This window comes from Lutjanus erythropterus, chromosome 9 (assembly GCF_056507025.1).
Source record: "Lutjanus erythropterus isolate fLutEry1 chromosome 9, fLutEry1.hap2, whole genome shotgun sequence".
NCBI lineage: Eukaryota > Metazoa > Chordata > Actinopteri > Lutjaniformes > Lutjanidae > Lutjanus > Lutjanus erythropterus.
In genome coordinates, this window is record NC_139325.1 from 22,783,963 (window position 1) to 22,811,834 (window position 27,872).

General features: G+C 40.4%; 1 protein-coding gene across 1 annotated transcript; it reads right to left on the reverse strand.

The window, feature by feature from the left end:
• Positions 1 to 840: 840 nt before the first annotated feature.
• On the reverse strand, positions 841 to 22,555 carry LOC146321470 (uncharacterized). The gene is made up of 16 exons (XM_084726635.1): positions 22,249 to 22,555; positions 19,845 to 20,036; positions 13,872 to 13,925; positions 12,479 to 12,534; positions 11,335 to 11,401; positions 10,483 to 10,608; positions 10,156 to 10,352; positions 9,089 to 9,229; positions 8,268 to 8,433; positions 7,980 to 8,157; positions 7,714 to 7,858; positions 6,435 to 7,022; positions 6,255 to 6,353; positions 5,971 to 6,108; positions 5,159 to 5,213; positions 841 to 5,072 (listed from the first exon to the last, which is right to left on the reverse strand). Exons 2-16 carry the CDS (start codon positions 19,897 to 19,899, stop codon positions 4,648 to 4,650), a joined length of 2,490 nt encoding a protein of 829 aa, XP_084582761.1. The 5' UTR covers positions 19,900 to 20,036; positions 22,249 to 22,555; the 3' UTR covers positions 841 to 4,647.
• Positions 22,556 to 27,872: the final 5,317 nt, after the last annotated feature.

Here is a 27,872-nt window from a genome sequence, read left to right on the forward strand (position 1 = left end):
TAAGGAATTGATTAGTCATTTGCTTGGAGGACTAACTGAAGCATTAATGAGCGCTGTATGCCAGAAATATTAAGCACTTACTCATTTTGTGGTCGATTTTTTCAACCATTACTTTTGTCCTGCGCCTGTGTTTATTACATCCCATCAGAGAGGGACCAATTTAACAATGGACAACACCAATGTCCAGTCTGTTTGCATCCAACTCTTTTCACCAAAATTTAAAAAAAAACTGTTCATGTTCATAGAGGACATGTTTATGTAGTTCACAATGAAATATGGTTGCTCTAAATAAGCGCATCTCTGTGCAAAGAGTCCCTCCCCTTCTTTGATTATACATCTCAGGGGATTTATTCTGACACGTAATAAACCCTGAAAAACATCATATTAGTACTGGTAATAATACATAAATACAAGGGGGGAGATTATCATTTTCTGAAAATTAAATGTCTTTTTTTTTGTTTCATTTGGTGGTCATTTGCCCTCTGATGATCACTGACTGGAGGTCATAGTTTATCCAGCTTTTTATTTACAGCCACGTCATTGTTCCTGCAAATTACAGCACTGTGTCATCATGAAGATTAACCATCAAACCATGTAGATGTTAGTGCTGTTTCATGGCTATTTAAGCAGGATATTGGTACAAATGAATATTTAATTTACTTTGTGATCATCAATATTTGAGAAGACATAATTTGGGACAGCTTCTTGTGAAATATATAAAAGTTATCAGCAGCTCTTTTTTCATGAAGCAATCCACTTGATCCTTTCAGTGTGCCACATCACAGCAATGAGCTGTTTGCTCACTTCACATGGAGAAAAAAAACAAAGACGAACCACATAGAAAATCTATTAAGACTTTAATTTTCTTAATGCTTTTAAATACATTTTAGACAGTGGGTGATATCTTTTGCATGAATAAGTTACATAATAAATAAAAGCAAACACATTTAATTTTCTTTCACAATAAGGCATTTATAGCAGCAGAAGTGGCCAACAGAGTCCCAGTCACTTGAAACACCCCGGTGTTTCCATCTGACATCTGTCCCAACCAGCTTCAAATCCAGATCAGGTTAGTTTCAAACCCAGTTTAAAATACAAGTATTAAACTAAAAGTTTTAATCAAACCCACAAATCTGCCTTGGGGTGTTCCTGGGGACTCTGCACCAGTGTTTGGAAATTAAATACAAAAAGAGGAAAACACTGGTGTCGGCCCTAAAGCATTGGAAGTCACAGGAGGTAGCATCTTACTCTCCCGCCTATCAATTTTCTTTTTCTTTTTTTTTTATTCATGCAGCAGGCAATGTTTATTGATCGCTATGATTATCACAGCGATCCATCCCCATTTAACTGCATTTTTTCATAGTCTCTGTAGAGAAAGCTGTACAAGAATTGCTTCAAGATAAAGCTGTGTGTTGAAGGTTTGCCTAGGCACAGATATCTTCTTCTAACAATTTACCGTGGCTGTCTTGCTTAGTAAGACAGCAGTTAATCGTCAGAGAAAAATAACTGGCTGGCAGCAACACTGAAAAGTTTGCATACAAAAAAAACATGACATGAACATAGCATGACCTCAGTTCTGCCCGTTGAAGTGCCACTTACACAAATCATATTGCACTCAGCACTTTTATTTTATTTTAACACAGTACTTTGGAGATGGGAGCCAAACTTTTTTTTTTTTTTAATAAAATGGTCTTCCAGTCATATATCAAATTTGAAAATGTGTCAGATATGAATGAGCCAATCAGAGCTCTCCAGAATGATTGATGGACAAGCAGCCAATTAAGGGCAGAATAAGTTCATGTAGATGAGATCTTGTATCTAAATTACATTTATCTGTCACAGTGGAGGTTAATGGCAGCTAACCTCTGTCAGATCTTTTTCATTAGAGTCATTATGTTAAGTGGGGTTGAGAATGGACATAACTCACTCAAAGTGTATTATGCAAACAAATAATGTACCCATTTCTGCATGACCAGTAAATCACGTAGAATATAAAAGCAAGATCACTGTCACCATTAAGAAGGTGTGCAGCATTTACTGGGTCAGCATCAGCTGACAAGCTCACCTCTGGTCATGTGACATGTTACATAATTCTCCATACATATTATAGTGTGCTAATTCTACAGTGCATTTTATCTTAATATACACGCAACAAAAATACAAACACAACACTTTTGTTTTTGCTCCATCTTCATGCGCTGATGTGGAAAAAAGTCTGTGATATTTTTTTCTGTGCACACTAGAGTTTTATTTCTCTCAAATTTTGCTCACAAATGTGTTCAAGTTTATGTTAGTGAGCACTTGTCCTTTGCCAGAATATCTATGCTGATGCCAATACCAATATTATGATGATGATATATGGTATATTGATTAAACAGCATGATTATCGTACGGGTGTGCCCACAATAAATTCCCCTTCTGAATTTTGTAGTTTATCTGTTAGGTGTAGAGTCTGACTGATCTAACGGTCAACCGATGTTATCATGCTGATATTTCATATCAAAGCTAATTGGTTTATGTCCGTATCAGCATATATGCCGATGAAACTTCGGGTTTAAATGCAGGCCAACCTGATATTATCTACTTGAAGAAGCAATGTTTTTTTCTAAAACTAAAAAAAGATTAAATTTACACTAAGGGGCTCTGTGAAAAAAGTTCCACTCGAAATGGGAATCATTCTTGTCATACTTTGAAAATTTTAGTTACATTTTTTCCCCACAAGCTGGCTGATGCATTACACGTTATAAATGAGTATAAATGAGTGTATTCTGAACCATCAAACATATGATAGAGCGCATAGGCCGTATCACAGTGAAAATATGTACATGTATTTGTATAGTATATTATATGTAGCAGTAAAAATATCAGCTAGTTTGGGGAGGGAGGTGAGGGATTCTGTTTGAAAAAAAAGAAGATAATGTAATACATCCTGTTACTTGTACTGCACCATTCCTTTAATTAAAGAAACAAACAAAAAAAAACAATTATTAAAAAGTTTACAGTTCCAGTGCCCTGATGTGATTTTGGACAATGATGTTAAATTATAAAATATCCTCCCTCCATTACATATCTTTACAACATGAGCTTACTACTTTTGAGGGATCAAAATGTGTGTTTATTCTATATTTTGTAAATTATAAACATGGTTATGCTATGTCAGAAGAATGGATTGTCTTTGCAAAGGACAAGTGCTCACTAACATGTACTTTAACAAATTTGTGAACAAAATTTGATAGAAATAAACCTTTATGTACATAGAAGAAGTCTGAGATCTTTTACTTCAATTCATGAAAAATGGAAGCAAAAACAAAAGAGTTGCGTTCATATTTTCGTCGAGTGTAAATGGTCGTTTGTAATGTACAGTAAAGATTTAACAATGTCAAATAAAACATTTGTGGAATTAATTTACACTAAGTGAACAGGTGTGGCCGTGGGGTTGGGCTATAAATTGTGCTAAATCTGGCTTTGCTACTAGCAGAGTAAGCACCGTGCAGCGGGCCAGACGCTGTTGGGGGTTAATCAGGGAACAAAATGACCACCTGTTTTTGCAAAGCGACAAGGAAACTCTCACTTGTCTGATTGGTGCATTTGTATGGGGACTATTTTTGGGGTGGTTGCCTGATTGCTCTCCTGGAGAACGGTGACTTGAACAAGGTAATGTGGTTGTTCTGATGATTACACTGGATAACTACACTGCAGTTACTGCCTGCTGGCAGCGAGACTACAGTGAAATGTCTGGTCTGAAATGTGGACACAGAGATCCACAGCTTCTTGTCTGTGTCTGTCACACATATCCTCTCACAGATCAATCGTACCGCACACACACAGGCACACTTAATTGTAAGCAAATAGCTACAAGTGCATTTGGCATTAATGCTTATAAATATACATGGAAGCATTTGGGTGTTGACACATACAAACAAAAGCAGCCTTGTGTGCACAGTCACACACAGATACATATTGAACACACACATACTTAACACACAGGCTTACACACACACACTGCACATTCACACTGCTTGTTTGTAGCTTCTGCCAGCTTTCTCCCTCTGCATGCCGACTGTGTGTCTGGCACCAGGGTTAAGGTCTGGAGCCACACACAAGCTGTGTGCCCTGTCTGGCTTTTACACACTCTAAATGGGCTTTATGAATGGCTAGGACTCAATGACTGAGTCAACACCAGGGGCCACACTCTACCCAATCCGACAACGGGTTTTGGAGATAAGTCAGAAACAACATTCTCCCAGTGCAGCCAGGAAGCATGTTTAAATTAATATGCCACCAGGTTTTCTTTTGTTTTGCACTGCAAACATTGTGCTGTGGAGTGTGTCAATCCACAGATGTGTTGCTTGTTTGCCATTCCTGGCTGAGCCCAAGTGCTTTTACACAGCGCTCTGCAGTGTCTATGTGTGCGTGTGTTTGTGCTCTTGTCGCCCCATCAAAGCTATCATTGAATCCAGCTCTCGACATTGCGTGGAGCCGGTGACTCTGACAGCCTTTCAACAACCGAGGCCTCTATTCACAATCTTGTGCCCTAAGTGGGATGCATACAGTTTGCCCCATTCATGACCAAAAAATACAAATGCAATACACCTACTGTACATACATACAAAGGACTTACAAACAGAAACACACACACACACATCCTCACCACTGCTCTATCATCAGATCCAACACTCGACTGACATTCAGATCTGAATCCAGACTGAAGTCGGACTCAACAAATGGTGCTGTCGGTGGAGTAAGTGGGCGGAGGCCAGATGTCAGCGTTTCGAGCCAGTCAGCGGCATCAAACAGCGTCGGGGCCCGTCGTTTCCGTGACTTTCCACTGGACGGCAGAGGGGAGGTGCAGATGGGGGGTGGGGGAGGAGCTGGGATCACCTGGTTGGGGTTTATTACAGCAGGAGATGGAGGTAGCTCCAGCAGGAGAGAGGAGCAAAGAGGTGAGGGCAGGAAGTTGTCATCCTTATTGTGCTGCTGAGAGGCCTGGGGCTGATCGGCTTGAGGAGGAGGAGGAGGAGGCGAAGGGTCAGGGACTGAGTGGGCAGGAGATTTATGATCGGAGACACTCTCTGGAAGAGATGTAGAAAAAAGGATTAGATTCTGAAAGAAATATAAGTGGTGTTTAAATTGTCTTTATAAATTATGGGATACTCACCGACACAAGTAATAGGCTCATCCAGAATATCATCTATGGACTGTCGTGGGTCCATCTGTGGCCAAAAGAAAAGAAAAATACTTAAAGGTGGAGTGTGCAGGAGTATTTGTAAATGCACCGCTCAAAGTTTGGCCCTCCTCCCCGGCTTAATGAACAACAGAGACAGATAGACAGAGTATTTATTTCATGTTATGGTCCAAATAACCCTTGACGAAAGAGTTCTTCAAGGATTTCAACAACCCTTGAAGAACTTTGTCCTCCAATTTTTGGTTCAGTTCTTTGAATGAAAAGGGTTTCTAATGGAACCCTTTGTCTTACAAAGAACCCTTGACAAACCCTTTCTTCCAAAAAAAGGGTTCTGCATAAGCAAATGGTGCTGGGTAGAACCTGAGCCCTTCAAAAGAACCCTTTTAGAACCCTTATTTCTGACAGTGTCCGTGTGTATGTCTTGCTCTGCCGTTCTCACTGACAGAAAGAGGAGGATAGAGATGGAGAAAGTGATGTAACCGTTGTTCGTTATGTTTACAGAGTCCCAACCTCAAAGTGTGCTGTATTGGCTGGGGGCTACACACCACTGCCAAACAGGCTGAAGCCCAGAAAAATGTAAGAAAATGCAGACAGACGGCAGGTTCTGTGCAGATACAGCCCCCACCACATATTTGTAGCGAGTTATGTGTGGTGATTTAGAGGGATTATGTTTATATGAGTCTATACATCGTTATTTTAGGAAAATCCTGCATAGTATGCCTTTAAATCCCACTGTACAACATGAACTTTTGGTGATCTCTTCCTGTTCACCTACAGACTCTAACCTGTGCTTTCTGGATAGCTTCCTGTAGTTCTTCTTCCAAACTGCGAACACCGGGCAACGTCTGAACAGGACTCGCTGTAATCTGCACTGGCAGCTCAAAATCCTGGCCAATCACATCACACGGTTGGCAGCAAAACACCTGATTAGAAAGCAGGGGTAAATTAGTTGACAGGTGGCGCTGACAGTATGCTTAAATGTTTGTGCAGTTTTATAGATTGGAGGTTCTAAAGTGTATTCTTGAAAAGGACTGAAGTAAGATACATGTGTATTGATTTATCTGTTTACCTGTGTATACAGCACTTCTGTCTGTGCGTCCGTCTCTGACTTGCCTCTGGAGCATCCAGGATCCTGTTGCAGGAACGGATGAAGAGATCCTCCACAAGACTGGTAGAATAATAAAAATGCATTAACAACTAGTTTTGGGTCTACAACATGTCATTGACCAAAGAGCCTGTCTCTATTCACCTCACTGCCGGTGCTGGTGGAGCGGTCCCTGGGCCGGCTCCTTAACCTCTCCCTCATCTCCAGCTCCACACTCAGCTCCTGCTGCTGCTGCTGCTGCTGCTCAGTCTCGGTTCTCCAGGGAGTCCCACATTGCAGGGGCGAGGACGACGACATGGGTAGACTGGGACTTGGAGTTCCTGAGGCGGTGCTAGCAGGTGCCAGGAAGACGGTATTGGTAAGACCGCACTGTTCACCTGTCAAACTGACTGAAGCAGCATTTGAGAAACCAGGCGGCACGGTGGTCAGAATTCCATTTGGAGCGTCACTGAGAATCCCATTAGGAATTCCCCTGTCTGGGATGTACATCTGTTGGTTCGGGCTGGTGCTGGGAGAGTCTAGTCCAGAGCTGGAGCTTGAGCCCGGGCTTTGGCTAGGTGGCACCGGTGGGCAGGAGGTGAGGGGCTCCAGGCTGGTACCCAGCTGGCAGAGGGGGGCAGGGGTGAGGCAAGAGTGGGGAAGCTGGAAGGGGCGGAGACGCTGCAGCAGAGCAGGCTTAGTGCCAGAGACAGGGAGGCCACGCTTACGCAGCTGCTGCCGCAACTCTGACACCTGAGGAAAGGGAAGAGGTGAAAGTGGAGGGGCAAAGGACACTTAAGAGTTTGTCTTTGCCATGAATTGACCCTTGCTAAGTCCTGCCCCTTTTCAAACATTCAACATTCTCCGTTCCTGTGCTAGGCTATGTTGAGAAGAAAATCAAAGTTTGAAGATGGCTAAAAGACGTTGCTGGGGGAACTGTAAAAGTGATATGAATTACTACTTATACTGCTGGCATGGCTGCATCCATGACTGCACATCCGCCAATTTTTGAATGATTTTTACCTGACTATTGATAAATTATCCATCATAACATCATACTGGAAATGTGTCCAACTAAATAGTGCTAAAATAGATTGACATTTGGATGGACTAAATTATGTCCAACTAAAAAAATCTACCTAGATGGGGGTCTGTGTTACACATTGCAAGTCCCTTTTCCTAATATTAGCTAACTTAAGATGTGACTATATGTGTCTTTTACCTATCATCTTCTAACTATCATCAAAAGGTGACTTTCTTTTTTAACATAGACAAGCCTAGCAGATACAATATCTATGTACAGAAAACAGGAAATGAGAAAGTTGACAATGGTTTCACCAGGTCAATTGTTACTGAAGCACAGAACAAAAAGGGCAGGACATAGGGGGGATCAGTTATAATTCTTAGACATTTTCTGCCTTTAGTACTTTAATGCTTTTCTTACTGTGAGATCAACAAGATTTGCAGGGAGAAGCTCAGGCTTGGATGCGGGGTTCGTGTCCATAGGGGTGTGGTTTGTTGTGGCGGGAACAGGTTGGGGATTCAGGGGCATGGCTCCAGAGGACTTCACAAGATCACTATGATCCCCGCTGGAGGAATGACAAGAAGCATTAACTCACCCGAACTATCCATATCTCATTGATAGAGCAGTGCTAGTCGGCTAAATTTTGGATGACCTGACACAGTATCAGCTGCAATTTGTTTGCACACCTGGGCACAACAGTGAGCTGTTGTTGTGGTTGTAGCTGTTGCTGCTGTTGTTGCTGCTGCTGCTGGTTCTGCTGGAGGATTTGCAGCTGGAGGAAGACCTGCTGCTGCTTCAGGAGATGGGAATAGGCTGGGTCTAAAGGCTGGGTAGGGGTAGGGCTCTTCTGTTTGGCTCCTCCCCCTGGAAATAAACATTTTTAGGCTAAATTCAAACACAAGAGCAAGCCTTGATTGAACAAATAAAATGAGTTTCTGAATGAATGTAGTACAGTTAAATCATGATATTGGTACCTCCGGTCCCAGACCCTCCTCTCTGGTCTGGAGGAATGTACTGGTGATACTTGAGTTTCCTCATTTTGGGTTTGGTGTCCCGCGGTTTCCGTGGGCGGGGGAGGTGGTTGAAGTTGAGGGAGGTGGGCAGGGAGGAGGAGCAGGTGGGGCTGGGAGGCCGTGCTGTCTGTCAAGACACATAATGACCACATTTCCTAAAACTGCAACCATACAGTGGTTGTAGCGAGTAATTCCATGAATAGCTTATAAAATATCACAGAGAAAATGTCAAGTCATTTCACGTCGTTTGACAGTATTTGCCCCATGTCAAGGTTAAGTTCTTACATGAAATGTACAAATGCCTCGCAAATCACCAGATGACAGCATGTGCTGCTTCTGACATACAGCCATGCTGCTCATGTGTGAATGTGTTAACCTACGGGGCAAATACTGAGCTCCCCCAGAAGTGCAAATTGACAGTAATGAATGCAGAGCAGCTTAGAGCACAGCATTGTGTTTGACAAAACAGAGGAGTGACCGTCCTGTTAGGTTGAAGACCTCTACAATGCTCTTTTATCTCTCATGTTGTATGCCTGTGGTGAATACCTGTCACCATAGCAGCATGTATACATACATACATAACCTAAATGATGTTTTTCTGGATGAAAACGTCATATTACCGCATTATATTACCACTTGATATTATAATTTTATTTTGAGGAGTCACAACAATATTTAAAACATAAGAGATCCTTATAAAATTTAAATGAGCAAAAAAAATTAAAACTGAATGTAATTAAGTTTTTATATGACAGCCTTAACATGCACTAACCCCTGGTTACCTTTGGCAGCAGGGGTGTGGTCTGAGAGGTCAGATACATCCCACTTGGTCTCCCAGTTGTTGCCATGGAGTTTGATTCACCCAGTGTTACGCTCATTGGTTGTCTCATGCCCTCGGTTGCCGGGAGCAACGCCAAACCAGACTGAGGGCAGAATATCAGTTATCAGAGTCGGCATATGAGACTATTTATAAACACATCAGTCTGATAATATTCACTTTAATGTTTTTATCAGAGGTTATTGGTAGGAAATAATTTATCAGACTTCCATGTTGCTGCCAACATAATGTGATACATGGGTCTTAAAGTGATAGTCAGTGTATTACCTAAAGTAGATGGCGGTCAACACGCCACAAGTTATGAGACGCAGAGAGGAGTACCACCACTTAAAAAACATCCACCTAAAGTCGGTTTATCACTATATACACTGATATCAATTTATCAGTATCAGTGTAGCTATAGCATTTCCAATGGTAAACCACCATTATATAAGCCAAATATTGCTTTTGCTAACTCCATTGGCAAAATCTGTCATTTTACCTCACATAACACAGGAGTTACTGGTCTACCACTGCCTCCATTCCATTTGTTTGTTATGTAAACTCAGTGATTCCAAACTAACCTTTTAATACACCAAAGTAACACAAACAAACTAACAGATAAAGGCATTTGTAGACCAGCAACTCCTGTATTCTGAAAGTTAAAATGACTGATTTTGCCAATGAAGTCTGGTTCAGTGAGAGAAAGCGATATTTAGCTCGTATAACAGCAGTTTCCCATCGGAAAAGGCTGTCTGACAGCAAGATTACAATGTTAAAATATTCTAAATATAGCATACACTTAAACTGATATTGATTTTTTTTTTTGGTTGACGTTTTTTAAAGTGGTTAAAATACATTTCTCTGCTGACCAGTACATTGTTTATTCCGTGCTGGTACTCTGTTGCTTCTCCTAACTGGAGGTATGTCGATCATCATCTTCTGTTTAACTATCTATAAGTTCCTCATACAACCCCGCTTTCAATAATCTGAATGATCCCTTTAATCAAAAGTAAACCTCAGTGTCCTCACCTGAGCATGACTGGGGCTGTGGTTAAGGGGCGGACCCACAACTGAGAAGTCGCTCAGCAATTGGTCACCTGAGAGCCCCGGCAGTGAAGAAAAGGCTGGTGATTGGTGGACGCCATGTTGCTCAGTGGGCGAGGAGGAAGAGCAGGAGGAGATGTCATCTTCGAAGACATCAGTTGACAGAGGTAACGAGGCAGGGCCTGAGGAAATGAAAAGTGAAGGGAGGTGAGGTCAAAAGAGGAGAGCAGAGGAGGAGATTGGGTGGGAAATAAAAAATAAAAAATGTGTGTGTCTGTGTGTGCCAGTGCATGTGGATGGGTGTTGACTCACGGTTCTCCAGGGGCAGCATGTGTTCATGCTGTTGCTCCACAGGTCCAGGCGGGCGTTGAGTCCTCTCGGTGAGGTCCTGCGCCGGGCGAGCCTTCTTCTGCCTCTGGGCCCCAAACACAGTCCTCTCTGCAGGAAGGGGGGGGGGCAAGAGGGAGGGATGGTGCAGACAAGTGGAGAGAAGGGGACAGATGGGAGATGAGCAGAGAGAGTGGTGAATAGAAGCAACAGGATTTTAGAACATATGTGATGTGAGCATGCACAACAGTGTTGCCACAGGCTATCAGTCCCAATTCAAACCAGCAGAGGCATCAAAAAATAGTAAACACTTGTGCCCATGGGGAGATGTATTCCCTTGGATATGAGCACACACACATTCACACAACAATTTTTAAAAGGGCAGAAAATGTTTGGAAACTAGACAGTTGGAGAGGCCAGATATTGTAATAATAGTCTTTTCAAATTAAAAGGTTGGAGGGTGAGGAGGAGGAGAGATAAAGAGAGAAAAAGATGAGAGGGAGAGATGTCAGTAATGGCAGAAAATGATGATCCCTGGATGGGTGGGTTTATCATGCGCTGTCAATCGCTGATATGTTTGTAGGCTGCTTAAAATGCAGACGTACAGTGAGCAACAAGGTCATATTTCTATTTAACTGACAGCTGATGAAACACCAAGCCCACTGCCAGATCTACACACTTCATTTCCCCGCACAACCACGGTACAACAGGGAGCACAGAGCAGCACAGATACGATAAAGCGCAGACATGAAGAGAGATGTTACAATGCACTTTTTCTGGGAGCATACAGGGTAAAGCAGGAAAGAGACAGCAACATTACTGTAGGCAGGGCATCACCTTGTGCAGTTTCAGTGTTCAGACCACTAGGGGGCAACTTCTGAGCGGCACCGTCATCAGTTAGACGCTGCATCAGGAAACAGCAGGTCAAACCAACAGCCAGGACCCACAGATTACAATGCAGTTCATTGAGGTGAAAGTTAATAAATGTGTACTTCAGTGCTGATAAAGAAATACTCATTTACACCAGTGTTTCCCTAGAACATTTCCAAGGTCTTTGAAAGAATGTCTTGATCCTATAAACTAGTACAAGTTTACAAAAAATCTATTTTAGGTTATTTTTTTGGTGAAATGATGCAGAAGACCACTTAACCCATTTAATGGTGAGGGACTATACCAACACTTTCTCATTCATTCATATTAATTAGTTTCAATTAGGTAACACATTATAATAACCATCATGAATATAAGGTAAATTGTTGATTAAACTTAGTTAAGTTTCACTTTTAATAAATTTGTTTACAAATGTATTTATTATTTTATAGATTAACAGACCAAATTAAGGTTAAGGTTTAGTTAAGGTAAGGAAAGGAATTACAAGTAATTCATTATTTGATATTTCAATTGAGAATAAAAAGAGGATTTACCAAAAAAAAAATGCAAATTAACTATTAAACCATAAATAAATAGTTTAAAATGTTATTTTTAAAAATATTATTATTACATGTAGCTATTGTTAAAATAAACAATGCAACCAGTACAACAATGTGGGACTTTCAGCTGCAGCTTATTTGCAGGAATATTGGCTCTTATAAAACACGAACAACACTCTAAAGCAGACATGGAAACAATTAAAAATAAATAAATAAAACAATAAATTTTATGTTGCTTTTGTGGATCCATTTTAAATTGGAACTAATTATTGCCAGATTAATATTCTATTTTCTGAATTATTTTTATAAATCCTCGTTTTATTAAAAATGTCAAATAATGAATTACTCTGTAATTTAATCTATTTATTTATAGATAAATAAATACATTTGTATACAATTAGTTATTAATTAATGTAATGCTTAATTGCTACTCTGCCTTCTTCTGTAACACTTGTGGTCCTCTGCAGCTCAGCTCTTACTGCATCAGAATCAGTGTTTGATTTATGATGTGAACATGCTGCTGGAGATTACTGAGAAACTACTCTACTCACCTGAGCTTCACTCTGGTCTTTCTCTGTCTTTTGAGGGGGACATGTAGATTTCAACCCTGCAGAGACAAAAAAAAATGTGGTCATAAGGTTAAATGATAATACAGGTATATTTTTTCTTTTAGAGACTTCTGGCCCAGTAGAGGAGCAATTCAGGTGAACCAGTGCATCAACAAAGCACTTTCAGCCTTCAGCTCATCCTTCCAAGTTACAGCACGGTGCATCTCAGGCACCCTTTTGTGTTGGCAGGCGTCGAATGTGCTTCTTGTGCAACCTCCTTCAGCCTCAGACAATGAGGCGGGGTGCTCTCACTGTAGACAAAGTACCTGAGACTGTTTGTATTTCTTCGGCCTAGACTTGTCTGTGTCACATTCGCTGCACAGATGGATGAGATTTCTCCACATTTTATGCTTATAGCAGAAATACATATTACAAATATTTACATATTTGTCTTCAGACAAAACCTGATATTAAGAAAATATGATTATTTTTTGCACAGATGTTGCCTCAGTGCATTTACACAAACAAATTGGCAAAATTCTCAAATATTTCAAAACAAAAACATGTTTTATATTTCCAGGACCTGCAGAATGTGTGACCTTGTACACACTCATTCATGTAAGTAACGCGCAATTTGCATGTATATTTGTGATTATCATCTTTATTATTCCCCTGATTCATAATGAAAATTTGGCATCATGTTCTTAGCATGAAAGTTATTCTAATCTTATGCTTGTTATTAACATTGTTTGATTAATGCATTAATTACTAAATATATAGTCTACGATATGAACCATCCATCATTTGGCCTTTAACATATATACGTGTAAGCTATGCTCTTGCACATTGACAAGTTTTAAAAGGCAGTGTGTAAGATTTAGTGGCATCTAACTGTGAGCTTGCAGACTGCAAATATCTCATGTCATTCTTCTCTTCCAAGTGAGAAGCTACAGTGTCTGCAAAAATCACACAAAATACAAAAGGCAGCATCTAAAGCCAGTGTTTTGTCTGTAGAAAACATGGCGATGCAACATGGCAGCCTCCATGAAAGAGGACCTACGCCCTCTGTAGATATAAAGGGCACATTCAAAGGTAACTAAAACACAACAATTCTTATTTTCAGGTGATTATACCCTAATGAAAACAAATAAATTCCCCTAAATCTTACACCCTGGACCTTTAAAGCACATAATTAAAAACAAAATTCTATCTCCAAAACTAAAATCAAAGGAAAACAAAGCTTGTCAATATATTAAAAACATTCAAAAGCATTTACTAATCAATAAGCAATCATCTTTCACTGCAGAGGTGACCTAAAGGTCATTAATATGAAATCCAAGCTGCAGTCATAGCGTAGATGGATCAATCACAACGTTAATGACACACATAGACTCACCAGAGTCTGCATTGATTTCACTCTGCCTTCGGTTCTGAATCCTCAACTGCAGGACTGAAAGACAAGAACAGAATGATTATTTAAAAATGATGAAATACCACAGGTTATATTGATGAAACAAAAACAGCAGAAAAAGTATCTGGGAAAAGAAAAGACGCTAATGTAGAAAGGTGAGAGTTGAGTAACACGAGACAGCACGATCACTGGTAAATGATACAGCCTTTAACTCATATTACCCCATGACTCTGCAGTGCTGGTAGATTATATATCACCTTTAATGCTTGCACACACTTACACACTGCAGGTATGCACACACACATTAACATTCAGAACACACACAAACAGGTGAAGCAGGGCTGGGCCCGTTACACCAAGTGCTTCTCCCCCATGATACATTTCGGTGAGTTCTGAGACCTGAGAGACCTGACGAGGGGAGGGGAGGGGGAGGACTGTGCGGGGGGCTGAGGGCAGCGCCTATTTATCTCTCAGTATGTCTATTTCTGTGGGTCCCATCCCCCCTTCAGCTGTCCCGCTCTCTCCACAAGCCTCTCATATACACGTCATCCTCATTCGTGCTGCTCTAAGTATACTCTTCCTGCTCCCCTGCCTCTCTGACAACTCAAAACAAAAGTTTAACATCGTAAAAAAGTGGATTTAAAGCAGATTAACACACTGTGCTCAGTCGCCACAACACGTCAGGGATGCAGTGTTTATCACACTGGGGTTTATCTTTGATTTCACCAGCTGTTAGTGTGTGTCTACCATTAGATTGTTTTGTCATTTAACTGGAGGCCCAGTACAAGTCAAGAACAATAACTTTGCATTAAATATAACATGGTATTATACTATAACGTAATGCACTGTAAAAAGTAAACTTTCTTTTACTTAAAAAAAGTTAGTGTCCGGGCAAACGTAAAATTTAAAGTTGACTGAATATAAAAAGACAAGTTGATGAAAATGTGAAATGATTCAAAACAAATAAATTTGATATATATTTTAGTTGCACTTGAGAAAATATGTTCAATAAGCTTAAGACAGTAAGTTGAACCAAAGCTGTTCTCTTGCAGTAGCAAACATTAGAAACAAATCTGGTTTCCTTTTACATTTTCTCTGTTTAAAAAATCAGTTCTTATTTTCTTATGTTCAAGCAGAGACAAGCACCAAGTTTTCATCATATGTGTCTTCTTCAAACTATAAAAATGGTCTCAGGAGTTACTTTCAAACAATGCATGCTGGGATATATGCTAATATGCTGATCATGTTTCTCTGGAACCTTGATTTAATGAGTTGATTGAACACTGTGTAGTACATTCATTCAACTCATTATTTCAAGTCAAGAGTTAGAAGAAATCATGTTTGTAAGTTCTGAAGCGTTCTGAAAAACTAAATTTTAATCAACTTCGGTAAATAAAACGTATAGTGTAACACCACATGTATATTATGACGTGCACAATTATCCTGTAAAATTATCCACATATTTGTCTTTTTCTACCTCTGCTTTTTATCCTTGTGCTACTGCGACTAGTGTTTTTCTGCAATGTGAGATCAATAAAAGTTTATCTTATCTGCAACACAAACCTTAACATGCATCACATAACATAGTGTATTTCCTAACCTTGGGGTCTATCCTTTGATAATTCTGAAGGGTGTCATTAAAGGATTAACAGGTTAACACAAAATAAACTTATTTCTAGAAATTATGTTTGAACTTCTCTTATAAAACACTGTCTACTTTCATCTCTTCATAAAATCCTTCAAATTAAACATTCTCAGAAGAGGATTTTGGTTGAAAACAATTTATAGGCACATAAAATCAGAAATAGTGATCTCCGGGGGGAAGTTGGGTAACTGCAATAGGGTGCATGTATAAACCGTATTGTGCAAATGCACACAAGGTTGAAAACTGTTATTTTAACATAAGAGTCGCCATATTTGACCTTAACATTAACCTTAACATCTAGCATGTACACCTACTTTTGTGACAAGAAAAAAGCCATGCCAAAGGTCAACAAAAAAAGATAAAACTGTTAACAAACAAACTATCACATCACACAGCGGCTGATGTTAGCTCATGTTTATTTCACAAAGGATCAACCTCAGTGTGACATACTAGCAGACGTCTATATTCCTCGAGCTCTGTTATGTACATACATGATTTCAAGCGGAGCAGCTGCCCTAAAGAATCACGTTTTCCAGCAGGTGTTTTTACACCTAGGGGACTGTCTCTATGTCGTTTCCTCGCCTTTCTATTTTACCAGCCGTTAACGACAGCTGCCCGGGAACACAACAACAGCCGCGACAACTTGTAGGGAAACTTAAGCATTATGCATTTATATGAAGGCTGTTCAGGGCTGTTTATCACAGAGTACTGGTTGTCTCCTGAAGGCTATAATCAGAAGAGTATTGTACCGGATTAGTAAAACTCAGTGATACCATTTTAAATTGATTTCTATTTTTTACTATTTTTGCCGTCATGAGCCTAACAGACTTTACAGACTGTAGTGATGTCATCAGTCCATTTAACTATAATATTTACAAGTTTATATACAACACTTCAGGACCTTTCTTCCCCAACTCTGATTGCTGTTTATTTAGACATAAATATTTAATGTTATAGCAATTGAACAGTGGTGGAATGTATTACTTACTCAAGAACTGTTCTTAGGGCAAACAAGATTTTCCCAAAAAAACAATACAAAGACTCATACAAAAATAATCCCTCTCAATCACCAGAGGTGTGTGTGGTGGTGCCTGCATCCACAGAGACTCCACCCTCCACCCATAACTTCTTATTCTCTCTCTCTCTCTCTCTCTCTCTCTCTCTCTCTCTCTCTCATTTTACTGGACACTTGAACAACCCAAAACGTCAGTAACTAACATCCTGGGAATGAGACTCAACAATCAGTAGACTTTTGAAGTATAAGTACTTTACTTGCTATATGCTATTTTATACCTCTACTCCACTACATTTTGGAGGCAAATATTTTACTTTTTACTCTATTATATTCATTACTTTCAGATTTAGATTATTAAAATAAAATATAAATCAACTGGTGAATGATTTGTTATTATAAGTTACAGGACTAGCTTAGTTGCATCTTGCAGTGAGCTTCAAATTGCAAACACATTGTCTCAAACTATTCTTCCAAAATGTAGGAGAGACTACGGTAGGAGCAACACTTGCAAATAGCAAAAGGCTGTATCTGGAGCCACTGTTTGGTTTGTCTGTTCCGGGCTATTGTAGAAACATGCAGTGCAACATAGCAGTTCTTATGGAAGAGGACCTGCACCTTCTGTAGATATAAACAGTTCATTAAGGTACAGATGAGGATGGAATTATTAGTCCCCCATGAAAACTTCATTTTTTTTTCAAGTATCTCCCAAGTGCTGTTAAACAGAGCAAGGAATTTTTAACACAGCTTTTCCAAACATCCTAGTTTTGATTTTGGATGCTTACATTATTTTACTTTGTACACAGAAACAAAATTATTTCACAAAAATTAAAAACAACCAGGGTCAAAATTATTAGCACCCCTGATGCTAATAGTCGGTTCTGTATCATTTTTGCTGAATAACAGCCTGCAGTCGTTTGTTATAGTTTTCAACAAGTCTCAGACACGTCTCCTGAGGAATCCCAGCCCAGTCTTCTTTGGTGAATCTCTCAATCTCCTCCAGATCTGACGGTCTTATGTCATGGACCTTGGTCTTCAGTTCACCCCACAGATTTTCAATGGGATTTAAGTCAGGGCTTTATGCAGGACAGTCAATAATGTTCACTTTGGTCTTCTGGAGGTAGTTCCTCACCAGGAGTGACGTATGTTTTGGGTCGTTGTCTTATTGGAAGACAAAGCGACGACCCAGACCCAGATTTGCTGCTGACTACTTGAGGTTTTCTTTCAGAATCTTCACATATCTTCTTTCTTCATGATTCCTTCCACCTTGATGAGATTCCCAGTTCCAGACACACTGAAGCATCCCCACAGCATAATACTCCATCACTGTGTTTCACTGTGAGGACGGTGTTTTTTGGGTTATATGTCTGTCCCTTCTTTCTCCAAACATAAGCAACGTCTCTATGGTTAAAGAGCTCTAGTTTCGTCTCATCTGACCAAAGGACACACTTCCAGTATGCATTTTCTTTCTCCAGGTTGTACTTCAGTCTGGCTTGAAGGTGTCTCTTCTGCAGAAGTGGAGTTTTTCTTGGTCTGCAACCTCACAGTCCATTCCTGTGCAATCACAATCACTAGGATTGTGATTGTCTTCTTTAAGACTACAATTCCCGACTTGGCTAAGTCATTCACTAGTGTCTTGACAGTTGTTCTGGGGTCTTTAGACACATCTCTCACTAGTTTTCTTTCCAGAGTCTTTAAAATCTTTCACTTCCTACCTCTGCCAGCCTTGTTCTGTACTGTGTGTCTCTCTTTGAATTTCTTGATGATACTTCTCACTCCACTTCTTGACATTTGGAAATGCTGTGATAACTTTGTATGTCCTTCTCCTGCTTTGTGAGCATCAACAATTCTTTTTCTCAAGTCTAATCTGTTTTTGGCATGATGTTTTCTCAAGTGGCAGCTCAAACCCTCACTGAAGTTTTTATGCTGTGTGTAAATTGGAAGATAACCCTCAGTTTTAACTTAATTTTACAAGCTTTGAGCTTTACACATCATTGCTCAACAGTGGTTTGTGCTATGGCTCAATAAAAAAGGTCAGTTCTTAAGGGGCTAATAATATTGACCCTGGTAATTTTTTTTTTTTCTGAAATAATTCTGTTATTGTGTGCAAATAGAAATAATATATGCTTTCTAAAGAAAACTAGTATGTTTAGAAATGCTATGCTGAAAATTCCTTGCTCTGTTAAAAAAGCACTTGGGAAAATTTTGAAAAAGAAATTTAAATTTAATAATAATTTTGTCCTCAACTGTAGTCTTGCATAGCACGACCTCTCTCCAGAGCATTGTGTCAATCCTCGAGAAGGGTTTGGCTCCTCACATTATCATTCTGCTGTAGGGGGAAAACACACTGGCTTGTTTGTATTTCTTTACACCAGTAACAATTGTCTTGGGTGGCACTAAGTCCAGGATGCAGTGACTGCGTCGCTGCAAAATAGTTATTGTGGGAAACATGGTGGAATAGTCTACATAAAGGAAGGTGAGTCCTGGCATTAAAATGGCTAAATTCCTGCAGAAGAAAAGGTTACAGTTTCTTGCTTGTTTACGTTCATACATTAAGATAACTTGCCATTTTCAGCATGTAGGTTGCCAGCTTACAGCTTGTTGTTATTTCATGTATCAAGGTGGTAACATGCAGATAGCAGACAGAGGCAAAGGAAATAATCAACCTGTGGTAGGCTTAAGCCTACCATCTACTTTTTTTGAGCCAGACTAATTTAGGTGACAAAATCACAGCGATTTTTATTTTTCAGGTGATTATCCACTAATGACAACATACTTATGAATATTATATTAAATTTCTGCCACATTCTGGCATTAAATCCTTATAAATCTTACACACTGGACCTTTAAGTAAAATTCTGACTGCAGGACTCTTATTAGTAACAGAGTATTTCTACACTTTTACTTCAGTAAAATATCTGAATACTTTTTCCACCACCAGATTTGGAACCAAGTTTTTTAAGGGGTTTTAACATGTGTATCATTGTGAGTTAATTTATGATACTCTGCAAGTGTCACATGCAGAAATCTTTAGCCTCAGGCTCAGCTGTCCTTGCATCCAGTCAAGACGTCTGTCTGTGGGTAGCAATCACTAAATCTATACAACATCATCAATACCCTCACTCACATCGATCACATGATAGATAACGTGACTGACCAGCCAATAACCTTCACAAACACTTCACCTCCACATATCGATGCTAATGTTGCCAATTATGCGCGTGATGTAAAGCCATTGTTGTGGGAAAATAAATCCCTCTCCCCTTTAATTGGCGTGGGGTTGACACTCCAGGATCCTCACCTGAGCGGAACTTGTTCCGGATGAGGAGCGACCTCTCGGAGGCCAGCAGCGTCATGGTGGTGGTGGCAGTGGAGGGGAGGAGGGTGGAGGATGGAGGAGCCAGGGAGGGGAGTCAAGAGAGAGATGGAGAGAGGAAGATCCTGGTGTCACTCTACCAGGAGGAATGGACCCCTCTCCTTCTGTCTCTCGCCGCTGGAAGAGACACACATGCTTGTTAATCCACTGATAGACACAAACCGATATTGATAGAGGCACACAAAGCACAGCGGAGATAGATTGAGGGGGAAATAGAGACGCAAAGCCTCTCAGACCTACAGGCAGACTGCACACTGCGGTGAGCTGCTCTGGCAACAGCAGGCCTCCCTACAGACGGCCTGTCATAATCACACAGAGAACCACAGAGGCCCACCCACGGAGACAGAACCAACGACACAGAGAATTAACCAGACAAGAAGGCTTTTACAGAGACACAGTGAGGACGAAGAGGAGAGTCGCATGAGTGACAGAGACAGGAGCAACACACTCTTAGAAACGAGGGTTCCAACGTGGTTCCTCCTGAGGGGCTGAGGGTTCTTTGAAAGACTATGGGTTCTATTAAGAAACCCTCTTGGAAGAAAGAACTCATCAAGCGTTGTTGAAAACCTCAAAGAACTCTTTTAGCAAACATTCTTTGTACCATAATATAAAAGGCTCCTTGTCAGAACCCTCTGGGTGGGTTCTAGATAAAAACTTAGGAACATAAAAGGGCTCTCAGTCAAATCTTTTTTTTTTTACAGTGGGTTCTAGATGAAACCGTTGAAATATAAAAAGGTTCTTGGTAGAATGCCTAAATCTCTGGAATGTAAATGGGTTCTCCATAGAACCCCTGTATGAGTTTGAGGTCAAATCCTTGGAATACAAAAAGGCTCTCAGTAGAACCCCCTTGGCAGGTTCTTGTTAGCACCCTTAGAAGGTGGAAAGATTCTGGATAGAACCCCTAGAGAGGGTTTTTGGTCGAGCCATTGCACTATAGAAGGGTTGTCCTTTAGAACCTCTTATAGGGGGTTCTGGGTGAAATCTTTCATAGATGTTACTTACTATAACCCTTTATGATGGATTCTTGATAGAACTCTCTCAAAGGGTTCTAAGTGGAACCTTTATAAAAGGTTCTACCAGGAACCAAAGAGGTTTGTCCTATGGGGACAAGCTGAATAACACTTTGTGGTTCTACTTAGCACCTGTATTTCTAAGAGTGCTGCAGATACTGAAGAAGACGTCAGGACTGGAAGACACTGATTGTGGCGGACAAACATGAACACCTACAAGCATCGCAAAACATATTTGTCAGAATCAGAAGAGTCAAGTTCAAGCACTTTTCAAGATTTTTTAAGGTACATTTTCAAGGTTTTCCAGCACCTTACGGCTGTAGTAAATTTATACACATGATTGTTTCACTTCTTCATTACATAAAAACAGATGTTATAAACAACCAAAATACTGTTTCCTGGTTTTACAGAAGAGTGAGTTTACTCAGCTTTTCTGTAAATCATTGTTGGTGGTTGGTTCTAAAATTCAAATATTCAAGTTTATCTAAAGGAGAAAAGCAGATTATCTCAACAGAACATTATTAGTTGGAGAGTTTGAGTTGGGCTCAATAATCTATTGAAGTAAGCTGCCCTGAAATTTTGAGTTTTTTCAACTTATTCAATTTTTACACAACACAGTTCACTGCTTCCACAGTGTGTCACCTGTGAGTAAATCCTTCATTGGATGAGCTAACATCTGACTCATGTTATTTCTTTATCTAGGAAGCGAACTATCTAGTCAGGTAGAGATTTATTATAAAAGCAATGCAACTGCAGTTTCAAGCGGTTTCAACCACTTTATCCAAACTCCAAGCACTTTTCAAACCTTGAAAGCATTAAAAGTCAAGTGTTTTCAAGGATTTCCAGCACTCTGATTTGCACTGTGGCAGCAGGGTCACAAATGTGTCCTGCACTAAAAGAAAAAAATAGAGAGAGCTGTGGATCTACATAAGCTGCATTAGTGCGCACACACAACCTGTTAACAATATTGATTTGAACTGGCCAGCCACAGAATACCCAGAGGAAGCCTGTTTGAAGGGAACAGACAAACACACACATACAAAATCCACCACACACACGTCCTGTGGAATAGCTGAGGTTATGCATACTAAATCACCACAGTTCTCGTCCTATTCCCAATCCCATAAATGCACACACTCCTGGCTTATTTACAACAGGAGGAGTCAAGGCCACTCACTCATGAATGCAATCAAATAACAAGCAATTGATTGAGATTTCTTGTCTGGTACAGGCGTTACTTCACACTGAGACACCACAAGAAGTGCACGGTGAAAACACTGAGAGAATAAAAGCAGGAGAGAATGAAAGAGAATACTTACAGGAAAAGAGAGAATTGAGTCCCTCGGGGGAAATTGGAGTGGATTTAAGATTAAATTGAGAGAGGTGCAAGATGGAGGAAGAGAGGGAAAGAGAGAACTTCGTAGTGCGTTTAATGACGATTTCTTTCTTTCATGTTCCTTTTTTTCTTTTCCCTCACTTTGTCTTGTTTTTTTCTTCTTGTAAAGGTGGACTGCAAAGAGAAAAAGGACCTGTGGTTCCTTCGTCCCCTTACGATAGAAACTTACCCTCTCTACCTCCTGCTCGCTCTCTCTGCCCCTCTCCCCATCCGCCCCAAAGCATCCTGGATCCTTGGTGCCAACTGTGAGCGACTGTCAAACTTCACCCCTCCCCCTTCATGGCCTCACCCCCCCACCCCGTCTCCTGCTCTCCCCCCTATACCAGCCATTCACTCCCCCTCCGACATCTGCTGACTGATTGACTGAGAGATTCAAAGACAATACGCACTTTTGTGTTTGTTTCTACATGTCTTTGCAGAGTTGGTGCAGTTCCTTAATGTTAGCTGACCTGAACTGCCACATCATGTGATGGATAGAAAAGTGAAGTCAGGATAAAGAGACGGTTTATTACAAGGCAGCGAGAAAAGCCCGGGAGTGTTTTGGACTCACATCAAATCATGTACTGCAGCAGGACTGCAGGCTCATATGCTCCTGTCAAGATACCTTTGGGTCACCCTCTTAAAGTGATTTAGTACTGTTTGAGTGCAAGTATAGGTGTGTGAGTGTGTGTGTGTGTGAGTGTATGTCACAGGTCAGTAAGTCAGTGTCCGTCAGCATATAGTTACAGTATGTATCAGCACTGGTGCCAAGCAAAAATCACCTCAGGCGTCCAAAGCAACTTGGGTGAACATGTAGGAGAGTGTTGTGTGCATGCTCTCTACATGTGTGTGTGTGTGTGTGTGTGTGTGTGTGTGTGTGTGTGTGTGTGTGTGTGTGTGTGTGTGTGCACGCCTTCAGGCTTCAGAAGAGGGAAAGAGATGGGGGAAGTGAGTTCGTAGCGGGAGCACCTGTTCAGTGGATTTGACAGACAGGCCGGTGTGTGCTGGTTCAGCAGGTCATAGAGAGGGGGAGACAGGGAGGGGAGGGAGGTGGAGAGGGTGAGGCAGAGGAGACTGCAAAAGTTATAGAGGGAGGGTGGGAGGGGGCAACTCAGTGGGGAAGACTTTATGACGAGGACAGGAAGAGAGCTGCAGCTGACAAGAAGGGTCTCTCTGAAGCCTGGCAGGCCATTGACATATGTAGAGTTTGCATCGGCCTTTGGATCATACGTCAACATTGCCGCCATATTGGACAGGGCTAGACTAACCTGTGAACAAATACAAGTAAACGTGGGAGCTGCAGTTTTTCTACATTAAACCAGGGTGTCCCCCAGCAAAGTTGTTAGGCCTGGTGGCAAGTATCTTTTGACAGGAGCCAGCGGCCAAGTGTCTTTGTTGGCAGAGGCCCGGTGTGGGCCAGAGACAGACTGACACTAAATGCAACTCCAAGTGCTTAACATAAAAAGAGCTAAAAGAGTATAAGTGCAAATAAAAACGTTTGGACAAATAAATCGGAACAAAACACAACAGTAAAAAGAAAGTGAAAATTGACCGCATTAGATAAAAGTCAGGCCAAAAAAGCTTGTTTTTTCTTTCAGACATTCTCACTCTCTGCTCCCCTCTGGTCCTCTGTCAGGCTGTTCCACAGGCTCAGAAGACAACTACCAGAGGACCTGAGGACCTAGGGGGCACATATCTTCAGACCAACTCAGACAGGCAGACATGAGCAAGACTATTTAGGAACAGAAGTAAGGACTTTGTAAAAAATAAAGGCATCTTAAAATCAATTCTAAAAGTAGCAGGTAGCCAGTGCAGTGATTTTAAATTGATTTGATCGACGTTTTTCTTGTTTTGTTTTTTTGCTTTTTTTTTTTTTTTAGTAGACCAAAGATGAGGGCGTTACAATAATCAAGTATACTAGTTATAAAAGCGTGCACCTGTTTTTATTTTTGAAGAGGAAAAACTGGTAATATCTTCGAAGTGCTAGAAGGCAGATTTTGTCACTTTAAGAATGTGGGCATCAAAACTAATTCAAAACACATTTTCTAAAAGACAACAGTAGTTTTAGACAACAACAGCGAGAGTTATTTCTTGACTTGTAAAATCTTTTGATAAATTGACAAATATCATAGTTGTAATCATTGCAAAATTCAAACAGAATCAAAGAATTATTCATTTCTTGCCATTGACTAACATACATTTCTTCTCTGGAGTAAGGTCCCATGAAGATCACCAGAAGGGGAGGGACTTTGCTTCTCTATAGCACATAACATTTTAACCACCAGATGTCACTGGTGAGCTTTCCAGCTATTATATCTGTTTACAAACGAAACCACCCCACTGTAACTGTTCTTAAAAATAAAATATCTTAAAAAGTTAGTTCAAGTTAGTTTGTATTACCAGCAAACTTAAATATGACTCTGAATCGGTCCCCAATTGTGTTGTACAGTAACAATATATCTTCTCAGTAAAGTGCATAATGGATTTGAAGCCAAGCTTGGCATAACTTAACCCTAACATTAGCTTTCTAGATAACTTTTGACCAGCCAATAAGCTAAAAGGACACAGTTTCAGGGGCGACTCATGTTGTAGGTGTCTCCTGTAGTACTGTACCACGCACAGATACTCCACCTACCTGCAGTCGACAGAGAAACAGAGAAAAAAAAAAGAAGTCGCTGCCATTTTATCAGATGTGGAGAAAGAAAAAGAATCTGACGTGGAGATCCACTAATCAGAGAACACGGAGCAGAGATAGCACCGCATGGGCCAATTACGGTTGCCATGGAACAAAATGGAGCAACTAATGGAACACAAAATGAATGGGAACCTTAATTTAATACCTGGTTACAGACGGACAGCTCTTTCAGGTGCCATTTGCACAGTACGCAGGCTGCGTTTTTTCATCATTATAAAATCTCACCTTTGACAGCTTTTCCTTCTCATGCCTGGGAAATGCATTTCACACACACACTCACACACACACACTTACACACACACATATATATATAAACACAGACTGCACTGACAGCATGCCACATTATTGAGGGAAAGGTGATGTAATTGGTTCCCCCTCCACAGCTACACCCTCTCCTCTACAGCCTGGACTCCCTTTCTGATTAACACCTGTTACCCTCCTTCTTTCTCTCCCCCCCTCCCACTGCAACACAAATACACATGCACACACACACTCATGCACAAACACACATAAATGCACACACACAGAGTCCATAGTGTTAATCCTGCACTGTGTCTGGTGAGCAAAGAGGTCTGGATGCTGTTAACCCTTCCCCTTGTGAAATATCATATTTCTCTGTGTAATTCTGGACTCACATGCACATGCACACACCAAGATGCATCATAAAGCTTGGAATAAAAGTCTGCTGTATGAGTGTTCACAGGCGATTTCATATATATTTCATATTTCACATGAATCTGCCTCCTTTGCTGCTGAAACTGCAGTCTGAATGTAGATCCAGCTCTCCCTATAGGCTCTCTGTCTTCTTGCCTTTCACCCTGGTGTAAGTATCCCTCCACCATTTGGGAGAGCTGAGAGACAGCATAGGGAATAAGTCAGCACATCCTAAGTGTAAGTGTGCCCTCACATGGCTGAAATGTGCAATGACAACCACAACAAAACAACAAATCCATCCATGGTTAGTTGAGCTTTCCATCATTTTGGCTCTCAGTGGCAATAATGGGACGTCTGTGATGCAACCGAGCGGATATACAACAAACATATCAAAGTGCTGAATGTATCAAAGAGAATAAAAACCTGAAACATACCAGTCTAACACACTTCATTACATCTGCTGCCTCCTCGACCTGCTCGTTCATCACTGGATCTATTCCCGTCCCTCTCTGCACTCCTCCTCCTCTACCTTTATCACTTCAATCACTTGGCCATGTGCCTTGTGCCACTCAGAGGCCCTGCTGCTGCCCGTTCCACTTCACGCAACACAAACACACACACACACATACAGAGACAAGGCTCGATTGCAAACACACACACACACACACACAGAGACTCCACAGATTTCTGTCCGTCATCTTCCTGTCTGTCTGTCAGTCACTGCACTTTGAAGCTCGGTGCAATCTGGACAGCTACCAACCCTGCAAACACACACATATTTACTGTACTGTACACACACATCTTCCAGCTGGACTGCTGATCTCACACCCTGAATATTCATCATCATCATCATCATGCGCTGAGGACCTTGTAGGCTCAGCGATGCAACAGCCCAGTGGTGTCAATTAGGGGACCAGAATCTATTTTGTGTCAATTTATTCTCAGAGCAGCATTGATTTAATGGCTGAACCCTCACAGTGACCTCAACAGTATGTATGGAGCACTTCAATGAGCCTCAACAACAAGAAGGTGAGGAGCGTTTGTCACTTAAAGGGACAGTTCACCCAGAAAATGTAAATTACATATATTTTTGATTTACCTGTAGTGTTATTTATTCATCTGGTTTGTTTTTGTGTGCATTACATGCAGTTTTGGAGATATTAGCTGTAGGGATTAGACATGCACAGAAATGTAATTACTTGTATCTGCGTCTGTATCTCATCAACTAACAAAATTGTCTCTGATCTGTATTCTGATAAAAGACCAGAAGTGGGTGTTTTTTATGCTGAAGGTCATGTTAAATCTGACAAATGTTTTATCTTCTAACCTAATATTCATCACATATGCAACTGTCATACATAATGAGCATCAGTTTATTTAATATTGGCATAATTAATTATGAAATTATTATTATGATTTCCACAGCTACATACTGTACTTTTCATTGATCTCTGTCTCTCTTTTTATTTTTTGCTAAACTAAGTTTTATGAACTGTCTGAAGCCTAAAATGACCACAATTTATCTGGGGGATATTAAAAAATCAGAAACTGAAAAAATGTTTTATGAATTGAAAGATGCTGTTTTCACTGAAAATAGAAACTCTACAGTAAAGATACATGAGATAAGTATATAAAATGTTCTTCAGTTGAAGAAATAATCTTGGTTGATCAAAACCAATGACTGGCTGATTAGATACAACCTTTTTTTAACCAATTATTGAGCTGACTTTTTCTGATAATATTGAGCAACTTAGGATAGAAGAAATATCTGTTTCCACTGTGTTATTTGGGATTTCTCAAATCACATAAATCAAAAAAAGAAAAAAAACCTGAAAAACTCAATAGAAATGTCTTTTTCCAGAAATTATGACCTGTGAGCAGTTTCTTGTAGGGACTCCTTCCTTTCTGTGGTAAGGAAAGTAGTTCCTACATGAGACTGCTTACAAGTATATATTTTTAAATTTGGGGTGAACTGTCCCTTTAAGGCCATCTTTTATGCGATAGATAAAGAGGACATTATCTTGCAGTGTATCATAAAGAGTGTGATGTGTGGGCAACACTAATAAAAATGTTTTATTGTGTTATATGTAATATTGTAACGTGATATCAACACACAGTACATAGTTTGTACTGCATGTTTGTTTTTGGCACCCTCTGGAGTTTGTCTTGTTGTCTTTACTGTTACATAATTTAATTGATATACCATGTAGAGGCAAGCT